We start from the raw sequence: 23,610 nt of genomic DNA, 5'->3' as shown, positions 1-23,610 counted from the left end.
AGGTCTCACTGTCATTGCCCACGTGAGCGTTGAAGTCTCCCAGCAGAACAAGGGAATCCCCAGGAGGGGCACCCTCCAGTACCCCCTCTAAGGACTCCAAGAAGGGTGGGTAATCTGAACTGTTGTTCGGCCCGTAAGCACAGACAACAGTCAGAACCCGTCCCCCCACCCGTAGGCGGAGGGAGGCTACCCTCTCGTTCACCGGGGTAAACCCCAACGTACAGGCACCGAGATGGGGGGCAACAAGTATGCCCACTCCTGCCCGGCGCCTCTCACCGTGGGCAACTCCAGAGTGGAAGTATGTCCAGCCCCTCTCAAGGAGACTGGTTCCAGAACCAGAACCATGTGTTGAGGTGAGACCGACTATTTCTAGCCGGAACCTCTCAGCCTCACACACTAGCTCCGGCTCTTTCCCCACCAGCGAGGTGACATTCCACGTCCCAAGAGCCAGCTTCTGCAGCCGAGGATCGGACCGCCAGGGTCCCCTCCCCCGGCCGCCACCCAACACACATTGCACCCGACCCCTATGGCCCCTCTCACGGGTGGTGGGCCCATGTAAGGGGGGACCCTTGTTTCCTCTTCGGGCTGAGCCCGGCCGGGCCCCATGGGTAAAAGCCCGGCCACCAGGCGCTCGCCATCGTGCCCCCCCTCCAGGCCTGGCTCCAGAGTGGGGCCCCGGTGACCCGCGTCCGGGCGAGGGAACGCTGAATCCAAATATTGTGTTCATCATAGGGGTCTTCGGGCTGCGCTTTGTCTGGTTCCTCACCTAGGACCTGTCTGCCTTGGGTGACCCTACCAGGGGCATAAAGCCACTAGGCCACCACTACCCTGTAATAAATATATATATATATATATATATATATATATATATATATATATATATATATATATATATATATATATATATATATATATATATATATTTTATTTTCTTTTTTTTACATTTTCAACATTTCTTATAAGGATTTATGTCATAAGGCATCACAAAGCATTTAATAGTTGTGTTATAAAGGTGAATGTCAAATTTTTTTTAAACTTCCATCAAACATTCATCTTAAAGTAAAATGTCATAAATATGTATTTCATTAATAAGTTATCCTCCCAAAAATAGAATGCAACATCTGTTTGCCTTTTGAAGTCCACAAACAGGAACCAGTTGTACAGTGAGCGATAACCTCAGTATAAATCCAGCGGTTCTGGCTTTAGAGCACAAAATGGCCAGAATTTTTCAGGTATGTTTGCTCGAAATCACGAAGAAACTGCTTGAATGAATTATTTCAGATATGATCGTATTCTAGATGCGATGAAATACAAATTTGCGGTCCAGTAATATTGTAACCATCCGATTGGACTTGGATTGTCCGTTCTACCAACAGCTGATGTAGAGCTTGGTGATCAATACGATGAAGCAGAGGGAGGGGTGGACAAAACAATACTTTAAAAATGCACAAATAAAAAGGTTCATAGAAACATGTCTACTGTGGGTCTGGACGTAGAATCTGGCTCTACATGAGTCAAAGTTCATCTCATCCTGCTGGTCTGGAGCACTTATTTGAAGTGGAGCTAGTTTCCACTTTCCAGGCTGCAGCCTTTCTTCTAAACATAACAATTTAATTTTTTGTGTTTGCAGAATTTTTTTAATTTACTGAAAAATCACGCATTTACAAACGCTCTTGACACAGTGTGCTTTATCTCTTTAAAATTACAACACATTTCTATTATCTTAATTCAGCAAACTGTCACATATAAATAAATCCAGTTCTAGCGTGATTAGAAAGGCTGCTCACCTGACATTACGGTGCATTTTACCCCATTTTTGTTTTTTAGAGTAACACTCTTTTAAAGGAAAATCTTTTGGTTAAAGACTGGGATTTTATTGCAGGAAAATAGTGATTTATTCCTTCTGTCAATATGATGTCGGTCATAAAATCCACAATCTGGCCTTTATCGAAAAATTAATGAAAGGAAAAAATGAATGAAAGTTACAAAATCATATAAATGTTTCACAATGAGTTATAAAGAGGATGCAGTGAATATGTGGAGTAAGGTTTAAAGATGAGACAAAATGCAAAATACTATAAAAAAAAATTAACTTTTTTCTTCTACCATCCCCATTGTGAAACATATTAATGGCAGCATCATGCTATGGGGTTGTTTCTTTTCCTCTACAGGATAGAAGGGAAGCAGGGTAGTTTGAAAATTAAATGAAGTAAAATTCAAGCCTGAGGATATTCATCTCCAAGGAGAGAAACCTGTCCTTCTTAGAGATTAAATAATTATTTTAAATTATTCTCAGGCATTTAAAGAGACAGATGCCAACATACTGTACAACTATCAAGACTTCAAAGGACTGAAATCATCCATAAGCCACTTTATTCATTGGTTTAAATTCCTTAGCAATGTACCGTGGAGGCAATGTGTGTCTGCAGGTGAATTATTATTTCAAAATCTAATCGAATAGTTGGAACAAACCTTTTTGGAAAATTTCAGATTATCCTCCATGTATCCTCTCTCTTTAGGCTGGAAGGTTCTTATACTTGCTTTGATCTGACAAAAAAAAGCAGAGAAGCGGACAGCATCAAGCTTGTGCTTCAAAGAGTTCCTTCACATTTCATTGTGTCCTTCGCTACAGAGTGAACTTTCACTTACAGGGTTAAAAATAACCTCCAGCTCTAGAGTAATGGACCCCTTTGACAGTCTGTCCAAGTCCTCCTTCTTCAGCGGGTAGGCAAACTGATGTCTCCTTTGGATCTGCAGGACAGAAAGGGCATTAGGTGCTGAACTCAGCCATGAACCTGACCGGCAGTCAGGCTGGATTACATCTTAGCAAGTCTTCAACACACTAAGGTGTTATCCCCCTCTTCACTTTAATTTAGGCCCAAAGTGTAAATAGATTGGTCTGCAACAGAGTTGGAGTTTACCGAAAGCAGTGGAATGGCAACTTTTCCCAGAAAGTCTGGCGGCTTGTCACCGTCGTCATCAAAGACGGACACCATGAGAACATCATGAATGTCTTTGACAGGCCTGTAAAGAAATAAAAGGAGGGGTCAGGTATCAACACACCAGAGAAAAGAATCCTGTTTCTTTTTTGAACTAGTAAAGAAACTAACAGAGTGAAGACTTGGTTCCACTCTGGATTGAGGTTCTTAGAGACTGTGTAGGTCTGCAGTCTGTCATTGCCCAGCTCCAACACGCAGAATGGGTCGCTTTTCCCTGAAGACAAGAACAAACGAGGCTAAAAAAACAAAAGCTCCTGGGGAAAAAAATCGATGGCAAATGTGAAAATAAAACCCAAACATGTAATTACCATTCAAATCTGCAGCAATCAGGTCTGAAGCCTTGATGACTTTGACTTGAAGCAAACCGACATCCCGGAGGTTCTTTAGGGATCTTTTTAAACACTAAAGAGACAAAAAGAAGACAGGGAGAACTTTAGAAGCATAACTGATTCAAATAAAATAAAATAAAAAAAACACAAATAAAGGCATAAACCAAAAATACTTTAAATTACTTTGGAGTTTTTTGTTTCATCACATACACAAACAAGAACAAACCCATCATACGTCCTGCTCCTATTGGTTGAGACATGTTACTAAGGTCTCTCTCCTTCACCTCACTTCTTCGACCAAACCCTCAATCAGAACAAGTTTTCACAACACATGGGACACAACAGTCAACCCAAATAAATACTCAGATTACAAGCAGGATTCAAGTCCCTGCAAGTCGGCTCATACTTTTAGGCATTAAGTGTAACCAGCCTAGCAAATCTGACAGTCAAACCCCTGTAATAGTTAACGCGAAAGCTTTACCCAACAACATTTAAGCGGATTGTAACAGAGAGTTTTATCCAAAACAGTATTTTGCCTCTTTTTGTCTTTAAGAACCACCTTCAAGTATAGTTTACCAACTTGTTGATCCTGGACTCTGATTTTTGCATGCTCCTGATTTCTATGAAGGAACTTCTCTAGAAGGACATTGTCAGCTTTAGGTTGATTTTATTACAAACTATATAGTAAGTCATCTGAATTGAAGAACGGCTGCTGGTAAAAAATCAATTTCTAAGCAGATGCTGTCGCCTGTGAAACATTATTTTAAGCAATAATTGTTACTAATTAATTAATTTAATGATTCTTTGGTAGAACTGGGTGATATGGGGCATAAATAATATTCCAATAACTGTTTATATCTGCATAACAATAAATAATATATTTCCATTTTGCTTCTTTTTTCGCACTGATAAAATAAAACCGTTGAATCAAAGCTTTGTTCCAGATAAAATGCAGGCAAATTGAAATGGCTAATAAATAACATACTGGCATAAACTAAACATTAATCCTCCTAAAAACGCATGAAGAAGTGAGGTGTTGAGACGGGGAGGGAGGCGAAGCTACAGGAAGTTCAGCAACCCTAACCCTAAATGAGGAAGAAAAAAGGAGAACTGCGTCTATGATGAATATGACAACGTAGAGCATCTTAATAATAATAATAATTTAGTCTCATCTTATATGCCTTTTAATAATCTCCATAATTGTTTTATATATATTGCTAAGCCGTACTCTTATGTGAAACATCTCTGAGCCAAACAGCGTTCTCCGTACGAGGAGTTAACATGTGGAGCTTCCTTCCTGCAGAACTTAACATTAACGTGTGGTTTGGTTACTTCCGAGTAGGAGCAGCTATGAGGTCATCACTGACTGACTAATTCTTCCTCTTAACAGTAATGGAAGTCATCCCTGTTCTGAATGAGTTTATGCCTACATTTTGTTTTATATTTGCATTTCAAATCCTGCATCTTGTTTATTTTATGCAACCGAATGTCCAGCTAGGGACAGACATAAATTAGTTTAGGCTATATATGTTAAACTATAAGGTATTTATATATACAATCAAATGAATATATACATTTAAAGGTATACTATGCAACCGGTGTTGATTTTCCAGCGAGGCTCCCCCCAGAGGGCGAAAGTAAAAGTGCACTGTCGTAAATATGCACAGCTGTTCTCCTGGTTTCTCCGTCAAGCCAGGCGCGGTTGTTTTGAGTTTAGCAGACAGGCGAACGCAACGAATCACCATGTCTACTGCGGTAAGTGACTATTTTGTTCCAATTTTCGAGTTTGAAAATTTCGCTGTTTTCTCGCTTGTTCCGCCATGATAACTGCACAAATATCGCCACTGCGCTAGCAACGAGCATGCCTTTCACTGGGGGCGTGTAGCAGTTCTCGCCGTAAAGCAAGACCGACTCTCGCGATGCACGAGACTTCTGAGCCTGTGGGTGCGGGCCGAGGGCTCCTGCAATTGCAAGTACGGTATTTCCCCCACAGACCACCAGGGCGGCAGAGAAAACCTTTGTTCGACCTAAAATGACTCATTTAATCATCCAAAACGTCATGGAACACAATAATTAACTGAAAAATGTTGCATAGTATGCCTTTAAGAAAGGGATCCAAAAGCAATTTATCCATTTTCTAGACCAGCGTGCCCTTCAGGGTCATGGAGTACAGGCTGCTAATCCATTATAGGGCGTCACACAGACCAGACAACCATGCACACACACACAGCTTTGTTTTCATGACATATGAGGACATTTCATTGACTTGCATTCATTTTATATGGCCTAACCCAGACCCTTACCCTAACCCTAACTATTACCAAGATGAACCTAATCCTAACCTAAACTGAATTCACACCTTAATCCTAAACCTAACCCTAACTCAAAGAACAGAACTTTACCATATAGGGACCAGTTGAATGTCCTCATATGTAATTTTGTATTTTTCTAAATATTTCCCTCACATTGTAGGTAAAACAAGACCACACACACACACACACACACCCAGGGCAATTTTGAGAGACCAATCAACCCAACGTTCATATTGTTTTGGACAAACCAGGAGGACATGCAGCATTTATACAGAAAAGTTCCTTGGTCAGGGTTTGCGCCCAGAGCTGCTTGCTGTACGCTGTATTTATGCTAACTGTGCTAAGCAAAGAGTCTAAATGGGAATTACATGGAAAATTTTGGCCTATGCTCCTTATTAAATTAGTAACCAACCCCTATGGGAGTAAAAATTTCCTGAACACGGTTGATTATAGTACTTTAAAAAATGGAAATTTGTTCATATCGTATTCGGGCTGAAAATCCGGAAAAAAAATAAAATAAAGACAAAGAAACAAGAAAGAGTGTTGAAAAAACTAGCTGAGTCCCTCTGAGACATTACAGAGGTGCTTTGAATGGAGGGTGTTAACACCAGGTGAGCGGACAGTTTGAATACTGACATAATTCTCCAGCTGGTTCTGTCGTTCTAGAGGTTCATCAAGCGGCGCGGCGTTGATGTCAGAGATGGAAACGCCGCTGCAGGCTTTTAGTGTGATCAGGAAGACCAAGGATCCTCTGCTGGAGCTCAGGTTGGGTCTGAAACACTGCTGCATATTGAAAGGCATCTGGGACAGGTCCACCTCACACCTGTGCAGACACACACAGACATACACAGCGCCGTTCCATAATGTTAAATCGGTCCACCTACTCAAAAAAAAGACAGAATCCATATCTGCGCTTTCTGTTTATAGAGTTAGATCAACCAACAGTAGCGTGTAGTCTACTTTAGCAAAGATCAAACAGTGTAAGCTAAGAAAATAACTATACAAATCAATACTTGGGGATTTAAGTGAATGTGCAGCAGTTTTAAAAAGTATTAAAAATTAAAAATGATCATAACATACAGACACAAAAACTAAATATAATAACGTTTATATATATATATATACCGTAAATCCTCTAATATAGGCCCGGGCCTTTATTTCACTCAAGTGCATCGCGGTCCAGGCCTTTATTGGAAAGAGGCCAGAATTAGAGACAGGCCCCTATTGCTATTTGAGCAAAACAGACTACCAGTGGAATGAATAAAAATGAGATTTTGTGTCTATTTGAACCTATAAAACACTAGGTTCATTTATTGAAAAAGTACAGTTACCATGTCTCGCTTGGTTTGAAGTAAAAAAGAAAAAAAAAATCCTCCAATTCTGTTTAATCCTCCTCCTCAGTTTCCTCCTCCTCTTCATCTCTCCCTTCAATCTCCTCATCACTGGCGCTCCTCCTCATGTTCTGCTGCGTGTCTGTTCTCTTCCTCGCGCAGACGGGCAGCAGTCAGGGCCTGTCGTCCAGCAGCGCAGGGCTGTGGTACTTGTATGTTACTTACTACCACAAGTATAATGTTGAGGTATGCCCAGAAAAAACGTTTATAGCCCCGGCCTGTATGAGAGACCGGCCATTATTTACCTCCTCTGACAGCGAGACCGGCCAATGTTAGAGTCCCGGCCGCTATTGGAATACAGGCCAATATTAGAGAATTTACGGTATATATATATATATACACGTATATGTACACACACATATATATATATATATATATATATATATATATATATATATATATATATATATATATATATATATATACACACACTTTAGATATATATATATATATACATATATATATATATATATACGTATAAATATATATATATACGTATAAATATATATATATACTTATAAATATATATATACGTATAAATATATATATATATATATATATATATATATATATATATATATATATATATATATATATATATATATATATATATATATATATATATATATACGTATAAATATATATATATATACGTATAAATATATATATATATACGTATAAATATATATATATATACGTATAAATATATATATATATACGTATAAATATATATATACGTATAAATATATATATATATATATATATATATATATATGTATTAGTGCTGTCAAAATTATCGCGTTATTATCGTGTTAACGCGAGGCCATTTTAACGGCGATAATTTTTTTAACATGAGATTAACGCTATGTGGTTTTATGGTACAATTTTCCAAGTACATCCCGCTGCAGCCTGCGGGAAGGCGGGGCTATTTTCCCCCAGTCTATGCATTTCTCATAGGCTTCGAGAGCGGAGCTCCTCAAGGGAAAAAGACGCTCATACACTGGGTGACGCTAGTGCCTTTTCTTTAAGCCCCACCACCAACAAACAAGTTGAGTGTCTGGTAACTAGTAGCAACCTGAAATACGCTGAGAAAACAGATTACTGAGGTGAAATGGAATCTGCTACGGCACTCTTGCTGTCTGTGTACGCCACAGGTCGGTATCGTGTGTGTGTGTGTGTGTGTGTGTGTTGGGTGTGTTCTCATTTTTGTTAAGAGGCTGAAAAGTAACTTTCTAGAGCATAGACTACCTCCATCTAGTGATGTCGGTCTATTGATTTTGATGTATTGATTGAAAATTGTTCATTATTATCTTGGTTAATTAACATCTAATGTTAACTGTACTACATTTTATAGCAGTAGGGTAAAATGCTTGTCTTTGTTCAAAACACTGTATTAACTGTAAAGACTGTCTTTTACATCAGCCTGTTTTCAGGGCCTTTTTTTTGGCTACATATTTGTTATTTTTTGCTACATGCCTCCCCATCTTCTTGCCATATGTTTCTATGGCATAAATCAGTGTCTGTGACCTGTTTTCATTTTAAAAAAAGAACATTGGCACAAACCTAGCCTGTATGTATTTTTTGTATGTCATCGAGGGTATTTTAATGATTTTCAATCAGAAAAAGAATTTGCGATTAAAATGCGATTAATCGCGAGTTAACTCAGGCATTGATGCGATTAATCGCGATTAAAAAAATTTAATCGAGTGACAGCACTAATATATATACGTATACATATATATATATATATATATACGTATGCATATATATATATATATATATATATATGTATACATATATATATATGTATGCATATATATATACGTATGCATATATATATATATATATGTATACATATATATATACGTATGCATATATATATATATATATGTATACATATATATATACGTATGCATATATATATATATATATATATATATATATATATATATATATATATATATATATATATATATATATATATATGTATACATATACACTATATTGCCAAAAGTATTTGCTCACCTGCCTTGACTCACATATGAGCTTAAGTGACATCCCGTTCCTAATCCATAGGGTTCAATATGACGTCGGTCCACCCTTTGCAGCTAGAACAGCTTCAACTCTTCTGGGAAGGCTGTCCACAAGGTTTAGGAGTGTGTTTATGGGAATTTTGGACCATTCTTCCAGAAGCGCATTTGTGAGGTCGCACACTGATGTTGGACGAGAAGGCCTGGCTCTCAGTCTCCGCTCTAATTCATCCCAAAGGTGTTCTATCGGGTTGAGGTCAGGACTCTGTGCAGGCCAGTCAAGTTCATCCACACCAGACTCTGTCATCCATGTCTTTATGGACCTTGCTTTGTGCACTGGTGGACAGTCATGTTGGAAGAGGAAGGGGCCAGCTCCAAACTGTTCCCACAAAGTTGGGAGCATGGAATTGTCCAAAATGTCTTGGTATGCTGAAGCATTCAGAGTTCCTTTCACTGGAACTAAGGGGCCAAGCCCAGCTCCTGAAAAACAACCCCACACCATAATCCCCCCTCCACCAAACTTTACACTTGGCACAATGCAGTCAGACAAGTACCGTTCTCCTGGCAACCGCCAAACCCAGACCCGTCCATCAGATTGCCAGATGGAGAAGCGCGATTCGTCACTCCAGAGAACGCGTCTCCACTGCTCTAGAGTCCAGTGGCGGCGTGCTTTACACCACCGCATCCGACGCTTTGCATTGCACTTGGTGATGTATGGCTTGGATGCAGCTGCTCGACCATGGAAACCCATTCCATGAAGCTCTCTGCGCACTGTTCTTGAGCTAATCTGAAGGCCACATGAAGTTTGGAGGTCTGTAGTGATTGACTCTGCAGAAAGTTGGCGACCTCTTCGCACTATGCGCTTCAGCATCCGCTGACCCCGCTCCGTCAGTTTACGTGGCCTACCACTTCGTGGCTGAGTTGCTGTCGTTCCCAAACACTTCCATTTTCTTATAATACAGCTGACAGTTGACTGTGGAATATTTAGGAGCGAGGAAATTTCACGACTGGATTTGTTGCACAGGTGGCATCCTATCACAGTTCCACGCTGGAATTCACTGAGCTCCTGAGAGCGACCCATTCTTTCACAAATGTTTGTAAAAACAGTCTGCATGCCTAGGTGCTTGAATTTATACACCTGTGGCCATGGAAGTGATTGGAACACCTGATTCCAATAATTTGGATGGGTGAGCAAATACTTTTGGCAATATAGTGTATATATACGTATGCATATATATATATATATATATATATATATGTATACATATATATATATACGTATGCATATATATATATATATATATGTATACATATATATATACGTATGCATATATATATATATATATATATGTATACATATATATATATACGTATGCATATGTATATATATATACGTATGCATATATATATATATATATATATATATATATATACGTATGCATATATATATATATATATATATATATATATATACGTATGCATATATATATATATATATATATATGCATATATATATATATATATATATGCATACATATATATATACGTATGCATATATATATATATATATGCATACGTATATATATATATGCATACATATATATATATATATATGCATACGTATATATATATATATGTATACATATATATGCATACGTATATATATATGTATACATATATGTATACATATATACACTATATTGCCAAAAGTATTTGCTCACCCATCCAAATTATTGGAATCAGGTGTTCCAATCACTTCCATGGCCACAGGTGTATAAATTCAAGCACCTAGGCATGCAGACTATTTTTACAAACATTTGTGAAAGAATGGGTCGCTCTCAGGAGCTCAGTGAATTCCAGCGTGGAACTGTGATAGGATGCCACCTGTGCAACAAATCCAGTCGTGAAATTTCCTCGCTCCTAAATATTCCACAGTCAACTGTCAGCTGTATTATAAGAAAATGGAAGTGTTTGGGAACGACAGCAACTCAGCCACGAAGTGGTAGGCCACGTAAACTGACGGAGCGGGGTCAGCGGATGCTGACGCGCATAGTGCGAAGAGGTCGCCAACTTTCTGCAGAGTCAATCACTACAGACCTCCAAACTTCATGTGGCCTTCAGATTAGCTCAAGAACAGTGCGCAGAGAGCTTCATGGAATGGGTTTCCATGGTCGAGCAGCTGCATCCAAGCCATACATCACCAAGTGCAATGCAAAGCGTCGGATGCGGTGGTGTAAAGCACGCCGCCACTGGACTCTAGAGCAGTGGAGACGCGTTCTCTGGAGTGACGAATCGCGCTTCTCCATCTGGCAATCTGATGGACGGGTCTGGGTTTGGCGGTTGCCAGGAGAACGGTACTTGTCTGACTGCATTGTGCCAAGTGTAAAGTTTGGTGGAGGGGGGATTATGGTGTGAGGTTGTTTTTCAGGAGCTGGGCTTGGCCCCTTAGTTCCAGTGAAAGGAACTCTGAATGCTTCAGCATACCAAGACATTTTGGACAATTCCATGCTCCCAACTTTGTGGGAACAGTTTGGAGCTGGCCCCTTCCTCTTCCAACATGACTGTGCACCAGTGCACAAAGCAAGGTCCATAAAGACATGGATGACAGAGTCTGGTGTGGATGAACTTGACTGGCCTGCACAGAGTCCTGACCTCAACCCGATAGAACACCTTTGGGATGAATTAGAGCGGAGACTGAGAGCCAGGCCTTCTCGTCCAACATCAGTGTGCGACCTCACAAATGCGCTTCTGGAAGAATGGTCAAAAATTCCCATAAACACACTCCTAAACCTTGTGGACAGCCTTCCCAGAAGAGTTGAAGCTGTTCTAGCTGCAAAGGGTGGACCGACGTCATATTGAACCCTATGGATTAGGAACGGGATGTCACTTAAGCTCATATGTGAGTCAAGGCAGGTGAGCAAATACTTTTGGCAATATAGTGTATGTATACATATATATATACGTATGCATATATATATATATATATATATATATATATATATATATATATATATATATATATATATATATATATATATATGTATACATATATATATACGTATGCATATATATATATATATATGTATACATATATATATACGTATGCATATGTATATACAGGTGCTGGTCATAAAATTAGAATATCATGAAAAAGTAGATTGATTTCAGTAATTCCATTTAAAAAGTGAAACTTGTATATTATATTCATACATTACATACAAACTCATATATTTCAGATGTTTATTTTGTTTAATTTTGATGATTACAAATGACAACAAATGAAAATCTCAAATTCATCATATCAGAAAATTAGAATATTGTGAAAAGGTTCAAAATTGATGGCCCCTGGTGCCACACTCTAATCAGCTAATTAACTCAAACCACCTGCAAAAGCCTTTAAATGGTCTTTCAGTCTAGTTCTAGAGGCTACACAATCATGGGGAAGACTGCTGACTTGACAGTTGTCCAAAAGACGACCATCGACACCTTGCACAAGGAGGGCAAGACACAAAAGGTCATCGCTAAAGAGGCTGGCTGTTCACAGAGCTCAGTGTCCAAGCACATTAATAGAGAGGCGAAGGGAAGGAAAAGATGTGGTCGAAAAAAGTGTACAAGCAAGAGAGATAACCGCACCCTGGAGAGGATTGTGAAACAAAACCCATTCAAAAATGTGGGGGAGATTCACAAAGAGTGGACTGCAGCTGGAGTGAGTGCTTCAAGAACCACCACACACAGACGTATGAAAGACATGGGTTTCTGCTGTCGCATTCCTTGTGTCAAGCCACTCTTGAACCACAGACAGCGTCAGAAGCGTCTTGCCTGGGCTAAAGAGAAACAGGACTGGACTGCTGGTGAGTGGTCCAAAGTCATCTTCTCTGATGAAAGTAAATTTTGCATTTCCTTTGGAAATCAAGGTCCCAGAGTCTGGAGGAAAAGAAGAGAGGCACTTCATCCACGTTGCTTGAAGTCCAGTGTAAAGTTTCCACAGTCAGTGATGGTTTGGGGTGCCATGTCATCTGCTGGTGTTGGTCCATTGTGTTTTCTGAGGTCCAGGGTCAACGCAGCCACATACCAGGAAGTTTTAGAGCACTTCATGCTTCCTGCAGCTGACCAACTTTTTGGAGATGCAGATTTCATTTTCCAACAGGACTTGGCACCTGCACACAGTGCCAAAGCTACCAGTACCTGGTTGAAGGACCATGGTATCCCTGTTCTTAATTGGCCAGCAAACTCTCCTGACCTTAACCCCATAGAAAATCTATGGGGTATTGTGAAGAAGAAGATGCAATACACCAGACCCAACAATTCAGAAGAGCTAAAAGCCACTATTAGAGCAACCTGGGCTATCATAACACCTGAGCAGTGCCACAGACTGATCGACTCCATGCCACGCCGCATTGCTGCAGTAATACAGGCCAAAGGAGGCCCAACTAAATACTGAGTGCTGTACATGCTCATACTTTTCATGTTCATACTTTTCAGTTGGCCAACATTTCTATAAATCCTTTGTTTTTATTGGTCTTCAGTAATATTCTAATTTTCTGATATGATGAATTTGAGATTTTCATTTGTTGTCATTTGTAATCATCAAAATTAAACAAAATAAACATCTGAAATATATGAGTTTGTATGTAATGTATGAATATAATATACAAGTTTCACTTTTTAAATGGAATTACTGAAATCAATGTACTTTTTCATGATATTCTAATTTTATGACCAGCACCTGTATTTATATATGTATACATATATATATACGTATGCATATATATATATATATATATATATATATATATATATATATATATATATATATATATATATATATATGTATACATATATATACGTATGCATATATATATATATATATATATATATGTATACATATACACTATATTGCCAAAAGTATTTGCTCACCTGCCTTGACTCACATATGAGCTTAAGTGACATCCCGTTCCTAATCCATAGGGTTCAATATGACGTCGGTCCACCCTTTGCAGCTAGAACAGCTTCAACTCTTCTGGGAAGGCTGTCCACAAGGTTTAGGAGTGTGTTTATGGGAATTTTTGACCATTCTTCCAGAAGCGCATTTGTGAGGTCGCACACTGATGTTGGACGAGAAGGCCTGGCTCTCAGTCTCCGCTCTAATTCATCCCAAAGGTGTTCTATCGGGTTGAGGTCAGGACTCTGTGCAGGCCAGTCAAGTTCATCCACACCAGACTCTGTCATCCATGTCTTTATGGACCTTGCTTTGTGCACTGGTGCACAGTCATGTTGGAAGAGGAAGGGGCCAGCTCCAAACTGTTCCCACAAAGTTGGGAGCATGGAATTGTCCAAAATGTCTTGGTATGCTGAAGCATTCAGAGTTCCTTTCACTGGAACTAAGGGGCCAAGCCCAGCTCCTGAAAAACAACCTCACACCATAATCCCCCCTCCACCAAACTTTACACTTGGCACAATGCAGTCAGACAAGTACCGTTCTCCTGGCAACCGCCAAACCCAGACCCGTCCATCAGATTGCCAGATGGAGAAGCGCGATTCGTCACTCCAGAGAACGCGTCTCCACTGCTCTAGAGTCCAGTGGCGGCGTGCTTTACACCACCGCATCCGACGCTTTGCATTGCACTTGGTGATGTATGGCTTGGATGCAGCTGCTCGACCATGGAAACCCATTCCATGAAGCTCTCTGCGCACTGTTCTTGAGCTAATCTGAAGGCCACATGAAGTTTGGAGGTCTGTAGTGATTGACTCTGCAGAAAGTTGGCGACCTCTTCGCACTATGCGCGTCAGCATCCGCTGACCCCGCTCCGTCAGTTTACGTGGCCTACCACTTCGTGGCTGAGTTGCTGTCGTTCCCAAACACTTCCATTTTCTTATAATACAGCTGACAGTTGACTGTGGAATATTTAGGAGCGAGGAAATTTCACGACTGGATTTGTTGCACAGGTGGCATCCTATCACAGTTCCACGCTGGAATTCACTGAGCTCCTGAGAGCGACCCATTCTTTCACAAATGTTTGTAAAAACAGTCTGCATGCCTAGGTGCTTGAATTTATACACCTGTGGCCATGGAAGTGATTGGAACACCTGATTCCAATAATTTGGATGGGTGAGCAAATACTTTTGGCAATATAGTGTATATATACGTATGCATATATATATATATATGTATACATATATATATACGCATGCATATATATATATATATATATATAAATATATATATATTTTTTTTTTTTTTTTCTCTGATAGTCTAACTTTGATTTTCTATTATCTGTTATCTAGCTCTCTCCTTTTTTGGACATGTACCTTTAAATCAATCAGTACCTACATTGCTACACAATAATCAAATTATATGAGACTTAGAAGCATGAAATAAAAGGAGAAAAGGTGATGAAGAGAACGTTTATGGTATTACTGCTTGGATGAGGCTCTGAATGCACCTTAACCCAGGGGGTCATACAGTATGTTACCACTGGGCCATGACCTGAGGTCCCACTGGGTAGTAAGACAGTGAATCTCTAGGGTGAGGTTAAAACATATGATAGAGAAGGCAGAGCTACGATATTTATATCAGTTTAAGATTTACTACCAGTATTTTAATCCAGTGTATGCAGTAAACAAATGTTTACGTTTTAATTTTAATTTTAGATAGATTGAATCAAGCACTGGGAAATATTTAAAGCTTATGGATCTCCTTTCCAAACCTAAACCTGATTCAAACTTAAATGAGTTTCTCCCTGAACACCGGGCTGCGACCATCGCTTAAAATAATGTTGTTCACTGAGGTTTTCTCCACCGATGGAGGAACCCTGAGTTTGACTAAAATCTCAAGGCAGTCAGTTACACTTTATTTCATTTAAAGATATTGGAGGAAAGGCAGTGTAATAAACACTTTTAAGAATTTATTGTATAATATTAACAATAATGCCAGAAAATAGGCCCACATAGAGAGTGAAGAACAGTCACTCACGTTGCCAAGCGCTCCTCATTCCTGCGGGATTCTTTGGACCACAGCTCCACCTCCAGGATCTGTGCAGCATTCAGGAAATGCTTCATGGTGAATCTTTCTCTCCACTGAGGATTGGCCACTTTGCAGTGATTCTGAATAAAAAGAGAACATGAAAGGTAAACAAAAACAGCCCGACCTGCTTCAGCTAACATCAACAGAACAATTAGTGATGGTGTGCTTTGTTTTTGTTCTAGTATTTATAAAGATAGGAGCCATTGAGAGTCAGCCAGCTTTCTCTAGAGAATACATAATACTTGAAAGATTTAGTGTGTAGCCTGTGTACATTTGTGGCCTGAGCGGATGCAGAAAGAGGCTTAAAACAAATTAGACAGAGATTCAAGTGGGCAGGTGAAAAACAAAACACATAAAGAAGAATGAGGAGGAGAGGAAAACCACCTTGCTTTTAAACTGCTGCTCTCCCAGTTTGAAGCGAACAAACAGATGACCTGTCTGGCTGTCCAGAAGCAGCCCCCGACCTTCAACCAGTATCACTGACAAAACGGACGTCCAAAGCTGGCTCTTCTTCAGTGCATCAGACAACCTAGAGTTCTGGGAACTCCCTCCCTGTAACAGAGGGTGCAGGTCCAAATGAGACAGACAGAATGTGTAAAGAAGAATGGAAGTTGGGAGAGAGAACAAAAATCAATAAAGTTTAATCAAATCTCCAAAGACAGGCACATAAAGTGTAGAAGAAACACCTGAAGACAGAAAAATCAACAGCAAACCAGTTTACTGAGTGGAAAACAGTATTTGATTCAGAGCTTTTAATGGACACCTCAAAGAAAAACATTAAACATTTAAAATGCTAATGAACCTCATTTCGAACCTTTTTTAATTCCATAGAACAGCTTTATTAGGCCTGCTATGCTTCACTATTTTAAAACCTGACACCAACGGTTTGCTCACACTCACAAACAGGCTTAAACTGGATTGCAACTGGACTTTCATTCTGGATTTTTGTTTTTTTTAAGACGTGTACCTTCTGTTTACTGGCAGCACCCAACGTTTGCTCTGCTTCAAACAAAGAACTTTCCAATTTAAGCTTGTGGTTTTCATCACCCGGATGACTGAGAATATACACAAACAGGTATCTCACACTATTTCTATTGTTTAATGTCCTTTTTTTGGGATGCACAAAGAAGTTCCGCTTCTATGGTTGTCCAGATAGTCCACAAAGGTTCTTACCTTGCCCTCCCCCTGCCTGTTGCTGAACACTGCTGGTCAGCTGACAACGAAAAAGCTAACTTTCTTATAAGCAACACGGATAGAAATTAGGGATGCACGATATTGGGATTTTGGCCGATATCCGATATGCCGATATTTTAAAACTCATGTAGCCGATAACCGATATCGATACCGATGTTAAAGCTGGACAAAAATAAGTAGTCATTGACAATAGCAGTTTTGTTATCCATTTCTGACACTTTGAAAAATAATATACTCAAATATATTTTCATACGCTGATATCAAATTGATTTTTAAAAACGCGGTATCGATCTATTTTACTTTCAAAATCTCGTGAAATTTCATCGTTCTGTTACAAACTCTCGTGATATTTTGCAAATTCTTGTGAGATTTTGTTAGTAAAATAGATCGATACCGCGTCAATATATCAACATATAAAAATATGGCAACATTTCGTGAATTTTCGGGGGATTTCGTAGCATAACGATGACATATAGCAATATTTCATTAGTAAAAGAGATTGATATGGTGTTTTTAAATGGCAATATATCAGCATATGAAGATATTGTGATTTTTAATGTATCAATATTTTTTCCTCGTCTTTAGAAGTTTTTAAGTCTGTAAAAAAGAAGTTTTTGAGGAAGAAGAAGTAGTATTTTATTTTATTTTTAGACTTTAGAAACTCAGAAGCTGATCAAATATCGGGTTAAATATCGGTGGGGTGGCCGATGTCCGATATTCAGTTTTAAGGCCGATACCGATAGGGGGCCGATTATATCGTGCATCCCTAATAGAAATGTTTATTTTTTTAAAGTCTGGAAAAATGCGAACAGTCATGGTGTGAAGAGGAGGGTGACCCATCACTGTAAACAACACACAATGGTATTTTAAATTGACTGGCGGTACGCTATAATCCTCCACAACCTGCTGCCTGAGTGGATCAACCTGTGGATGGGGGTATATTAGGGTTGTGCAAAATAATCGTCATGATGATGCATCGTGATTCTAATTTTCGTGATCTACTGCATCGATTCTTGACGCCAAGTATCGATTATTAATTTAAAAAAATGCATAAATAGAATTGCATGAATGGTTGGCGAACATCAGCCAAAAACAAGTGTAATACAACTTCCAGTCCAGTAGATGTCGCTGCGGATGTGTTGACGCACGTTGCCTTGTGTCACAAGCATTTCCGGCTGCGGGATACTGCGCCGAGTCATTCAAAAACAAAACATGGAGGAGAAAATATTGCAATGCATCGCAATAATTCAAGTATCGTGATACACCAAAGTCTACAGTTGAGTAAAAGTTTATAGGTCCCAAAAAAAGAAAAGGAATTAGGATTCGCTTCCAGCTTCGCTGCATCTTCACAGTTATAAGGTTAACAACGTAGTTACCTAAAAGCTTCTAAACAAGGGCAGAAATGTAGTTAACGTGCATCAACATGGTCTCAGATATCCTCGCTAGCAGTTTGCAAAGCTCATGCACCATGCGTAGCAAGCAGCTAAGGAAGCCACAAAACATGCATTTAGAAACTGCTCCGGGTTTAGCTTCCCTTCGGAACACAGCGGTCAGACTCTTCCTAAAGGACTGCGTTAGGAGTTATCTACATGATGCCTGAGCTACAAAATCATCCAGGATTTTAAAATATTGTCCCATTTTCGGAAGCGTAATGCCTGCATTTTGAATATCACCGTAATAAAAATATTAACTGCTCAGGTTACTTTAACTTTGGGTTAATATGAAAGAAGATGACTCATTGAAAGAGAAAATTGAATTTAAATTGATCAAAAAAACTTAAAATTAAATAGATCTGTTGATCTAAATCAGAAAATAAATGTGTTTTTGTCTTTACAAGATATCTGCCAAAATGTTTGAGCAGTCTGATGAGAATGAAAGTGAGACTAGATTTTTGTTTTTTACTGCCGTCATCAACTTCTTTTAATTGTTTTTTTTTTTTTCACGTTTTGGCAGATACCGATTAAAAAGCTGAACAAGTTGATTATTGTTCATTGTCTGTCCAATGTGTTCCCTCCACCATGCCTTACCCTAGCACTTCGTTTTCGGGGCCACTTCTGATGACAGGGGCATGCATGTTAAGTGCAAAACAAAATGGCACTGGGGTTAGTAGGCCAAACAAAGAACACTTAAAATATTAAAAACAGACAATAAAAAAAGACAAAAAAAAAAAGCAAGCACAACTTCTCTCAAATCTAAGGTTATACATTTCAGGACAGTTGCCTAAATCAATTAGTTCTTATAGGTAAATAATGACCTATGACATGCTGAACAATGTTTGTAGACAATGACTAAGTCACAGCAGTGACTGAAAATTAAGTGAACCTCAATGGCAACAATTCAGAGACCTTCTGATGAGTTCAGATGCAGCTTTTCACTATAAGGCTGCGTTCACACACCACAGGAAAACGCAACCCATCCGATTTTTTCTGAACATAATGAAGAAAGGAAGGAAGGAAGGGAGGAAGGAAGAAAGGAAGGAAGAAAGAACGGACGGAAGCAAGGAAGGAAGGAAAGAAGGACGGACTGAAGCAAGGAAGGAAGGAAGGAAGGAAGGAAGGAAGGACGGACGGAAGGAAGGAAGGCAGGAAGCAAAGAAGGACGGACAGTCGGACGGACGGACAGAAGGAAGGAAGCAAGGAAGGAAGGAAGGAAGGAAGAAAGGACGGACGGACGGAAGGACGGATGGAAGCAAGGAAGGAAGGAAGGAAGGAAGGAAGCAAGGAAGGAAGGACAGACGGAAGGAAGGAAGGCAGGAAGCAAAGAAGGACGGACAGTCGGACGGACGGACGGACGGAAGGAAGGAAGCAAGGAAGGAAGGAAGGAAGGACGGACGGATGGTAGCAAGGAAAGAAGGAAGGAAGGAGGCAAGGAAGCAAGGAAGGAAGAACGGATGGACGGACAGATGGAAGGAAGTAAGGAAGCAAGGAAGGACGGACGGACGGACGGACAGACGGAAGTAAGGTAGGAAGGACGGACGGACGGACGGAAGGAAGGAAGGAAGCAAGGAAGGAAGGAAGAAAGGACGGACGGACAGACGGAAGTAAGGAAGGAAGGACGGACGGACGGACGGACGGAAGTAAGGAAGGAAGGACGGACGGACGGAAGGAAGCAAGGAAGGAAGGAAGAAAGGACGGACGGAAGGACGGATGGAAGCAAGGAAGGAAGGAAGCAAGGAAGGAAGGACAGACGGAAGGAAGGAAGCAAGGAAGGAAGAAAGAAAGGACGGACGGACGGAAGGACGGATGGAAGCAAAGAAGGACGGACAGTCGGACGGACGGACGGAAGGAAGGAAGCAAGGAAGGACAGACAGTCGGACGGATGGACGGTAGCAAGGAAAGAAGTAAGGAAGGAGGCAAGGAAGCAAGGACGGATGGACGGACAGATGGAAGGAAGTAAGGAAGCAAGGAAGGACGGAAGTAAGGAAGGAAGGATGGACGGAGGGACGGAAGGAAGGAAAGAAGGAAGGAAGCAAGGAAGGAAGGACGGACGGACAGCGGACGGATGGAAACAATAAAGGACGGACGGAAGGAAGGAAAGACGGACTGAAGCAAGGAAGGAAGGAAGGACGGATGGACGGACGGAAAGAAGGAAGGAAGGACGGACGGACGGAAGGAACGACGGATGGAAGCAAGGAAGGAAGGACAGACGGACGGACGGACGGTAGGAAGGAAGGAAGCAAGGAAGGATGGACGGACGGAAGGAAGGACGGATGCAAGGAAGGAAGGAAGGACGGACAGACGGACGGAAGGAAAGAAGGAAGAAAGGACGGACGGACAGACGGAAGGAAAGAAGGAAGAAAGGACGGACAGACGGAAAGAAGGAGGCAAGGAAGCAAGGAAGGAAGGACGGACGGACAGACGGATGGAACTAAGGAAGGAAGGAAGGAAGGAAGGAAGGAAGGAGAGTTGTGCTGTTTTCAGAAGATATTGTGGGGCCCCATGAGGACCCCTTTACTTTCCTTCTTTTCAACTACAAAAAAATCTGAACTGTGCCGCTTCCCTACATGGCTTTAAAATAGATCTTTATCCGATAATTTTCATCGAGGCTTTTACTCCTCAATCATGCAGACTCCTGTCCAGCACAGCAAATGTCCAAATTCTTTGAACGAGGTATGGAAATTACATAAGTAGAGATCTCTGGCCTCCTAAAAGAGTTTTATTCAGCTTAGCATCCTACACTAAAAAAAGAAAAAGCGGGAATTATTATTTTTTTTTATTGGTAAAACAAAAGTCCTTGTTGGAAAACCAATTATAACGAACCAGTAGTATTACTATTGATCTTTCTTATAATGCTAAAAAAAAAAAAAAAAAAAAAAACTTTATAAGCTGTTTTTTCTTTAAGCAAAAGTAAATAAAACTCCAAAGCAAATTAGAAGCTGTGATTTAATGATATTCAACTACAGGCTAACAAGGACCATAAACATTCAGAAGGGGGGGTAATGTGATAAAAACTGCCCAAGGGCTACAAAAAGCTGCCATTTAACTTTATTATATTTAGCTACTTACCCTATTTTCCCTTTTATAGAAGAAACGGCAGTAGAATGTATGTTTCACAAACTGTTTGGTTAATTCCTATAAAGTTAAATACCTGTACTGACCTACGAGTCGCTACTCGGTTAAAGCTGTATTAACATTATTCTGTCCTGATTTGTAAAACCTTAAAACAGAGACCGGTTGTGCTTTCTTTTCCTCATGCCTGCATATGATGAGTCTAATGTAAACAGACATTTTTTACATATAGAACACATGCAGTTAATACACAACGTGCTTGCCGTACAATTCCTTTCTTGGAGCTTCCGTTTCTGAGAGACAGCGTCATGTCTACCAGCAGGTAGCCCATGTCTTCCTCCAGGGTGTTTGGATCATTCAGCGAGAGAGAGAGCTCATTGACCCTGAGACGAAGGAAAGGTTATTTTAAACACTTTAGATTAAGAGATGGACTGTTACAACATTAATAGATAAATGAAGTGATAAATCACACGGCATGTTTTCATCATCATCATCATCGTCGTCAGAAAACAAATGACATCACCTCAGAGTTAATTGGTAGAGAAGATGGCCATTTAAAGTTTGAGTTTACTTTCTGATGCTAAAAATCACAAAATTCAATACAATCATACGGAAGAGGATTAGGGCCACTGAAAAAAAAAAAAAGTTAACCGATTTTTAGATTTTATTTCAGTTTAACATGGGAAAAAAGTCAGATTTCTGACTTTTTTCTCAGAATTCTGACTTTTTTTTCCCAGAATTCTGACTTTAATCTCAGAATTCTGACTGAATTCTGACAATAAAAAAAGTCAGAATTCTGAGAAAAAAATCAGAATTCTGACTTTTTTCCCCATACTATACTGAAAAAAAATGTAAAAAATCAGTTAACTTTTTTTTTTCCCAGTGGCCCTAATCCTCTTCCGTACAATCATTATTGTATGTGATAAAAAAAAACAAACAAACAAACTGCAGAGTGAAAATTCTCAAGTGAAAGGAAATGATCCATGGCTTTTTCATCTCTTTAATAATGATAATCAGAAAAAGTATAACCTTGCTCAAACAAAAAAAAAACAATGATGTCCAGATATCACATCTAAAATATTTGACTTCACAAAATCTGAATTTAATGGCTTGTTATGACCTGATTATATCATGTTTATGTAAACAATAATTCTGCACAACTTAAAATCTTTGCCCTGTTCCAAATGATTTTCTGAACATTATAGTTGATGAACCAAACTAATAAATTGACATTGGACCAACCTAATATACTTCACATATCCTTTGACTTTACTTCAAAAGTAATTTCCGTTTCCCATCTTATAAACTCTATACACCCCAGACAGGTTGCCAATCCATCTCAGCACAGAACAACCATTGACACACAACCATTTACACACACGCTCACACCTAAGGATAATTTAGACAACCACACATGCAAACGTCATTCAGAAAGATCCTGGGTAGGGATTTGAACCCACAACCTTCTTGCTGCAAGGCGGCAGTGCTAGCCGGGGACCTGGACTTCATCACATGCTCTCACTGCATCTAAAGCGCAGTTCACATTTGATTCAAACTAATAATAAAAATTACCTGCAGGCCATGAATAAATATATACATATTGAGAGAAATCAAAAACTTTATTTTGGGTCCTTTCTACGTGTATTTAGTTCAGGTTAAATCAAACTTGATGTCGCAAAATCCAAAAAGAATGAGTTACACAATCAAATCAATAATTTTATTTAGTTTAGAGTGAAAAGCATTAGTTTGAATGAACAGTTACATGTTACACTTTTTTCAGTGTGCGATACTCATTTGTAATTTGCTCCACTGAATTCAGTCTT

The 23,610-nt window shown here is 39.6% G+C and overlaps 1 protein-coding gene across 2 annotated transcripts in view; it reads right to left on the bottom strand.

The window, feature by feature from the left end:
* LOC119773607 (multiple C2 and transmembrane domain-containing protein 2-like) overlaps positions 1 to 23,610 on the bottom strand; it is a 93,074-nt gene that overhangs the window by 16,530 nt on the left and 52,934 nt on the right. Inside the window, exons 6-15 of one of the 2 annotated variants that reach the window (XM_038270663.1) lie at positions 22,056 to 22,170; positions 19,307 to 19,333; positions 16,470 to 16,637; positions 16,035 to 16,165; positions 6,277 to 6,463; positions 3,308 to 3,401; positions 3,111 to 3,213; positions 2,922 to 3,024; positions 2,650 to 2,751; positions 2,473 to 2,547 (exon numbers count right to left, since the gene is read on the bottom strand). In XM_038270663.1, the coding sequence (XP_038126591.1) occupies positions 2,473 to 2,547; positions 2,650 to 2,751; positions 2,922 to 3,024; positions 3,111 to 3,213; positions 3,308 to 3,401; positions 6,277 to 6,463; positions 16,035 to 16,165; positions 16,470 to 16,637; positions 19,307 to 19,333; positions 22,056 to 22,170 (1,105 nt within the window). The remainder of the gene's footprint in view (positions 1 to 2,472; positions 2,548 to 2,649; positions 2,752 to 2,921; positions 3,025 to 3,110; positions 3,214 to 3,307; positions 3,402 to 6,276; positions 6,464 to 16,034; positions 16,166 to 16,469; positions 16,638 to 19,306; positions 19,334 to 22,055; positions 22,171 to 23,610) is intronic. The other variant, XM_038270664.1, reaches the window with a different exon arrangement.

This window comes from Cyprinodon tularosa, unplaced genomic scaffold (genome assembly GCF_016077235.1).
Source record: "Cyprinodon tularosa strain WSP-4 unplaced genomic scaffold, ASM1607723v1 ctg770, whole genome shotgun sequence".
Lineage (NCBI taxonomy): Eukaryota > Metazoa > Chordata > Actinopteri > Cyprinodontiformes > Cyprinodontidae > Cyprinodon > Cyprinodon tularosa.
The sequence above is the reverse complement of the archived record's forward strand: the minus strand, read 5'-3'. Positions and strand labels throughout refer to the sequence as shown.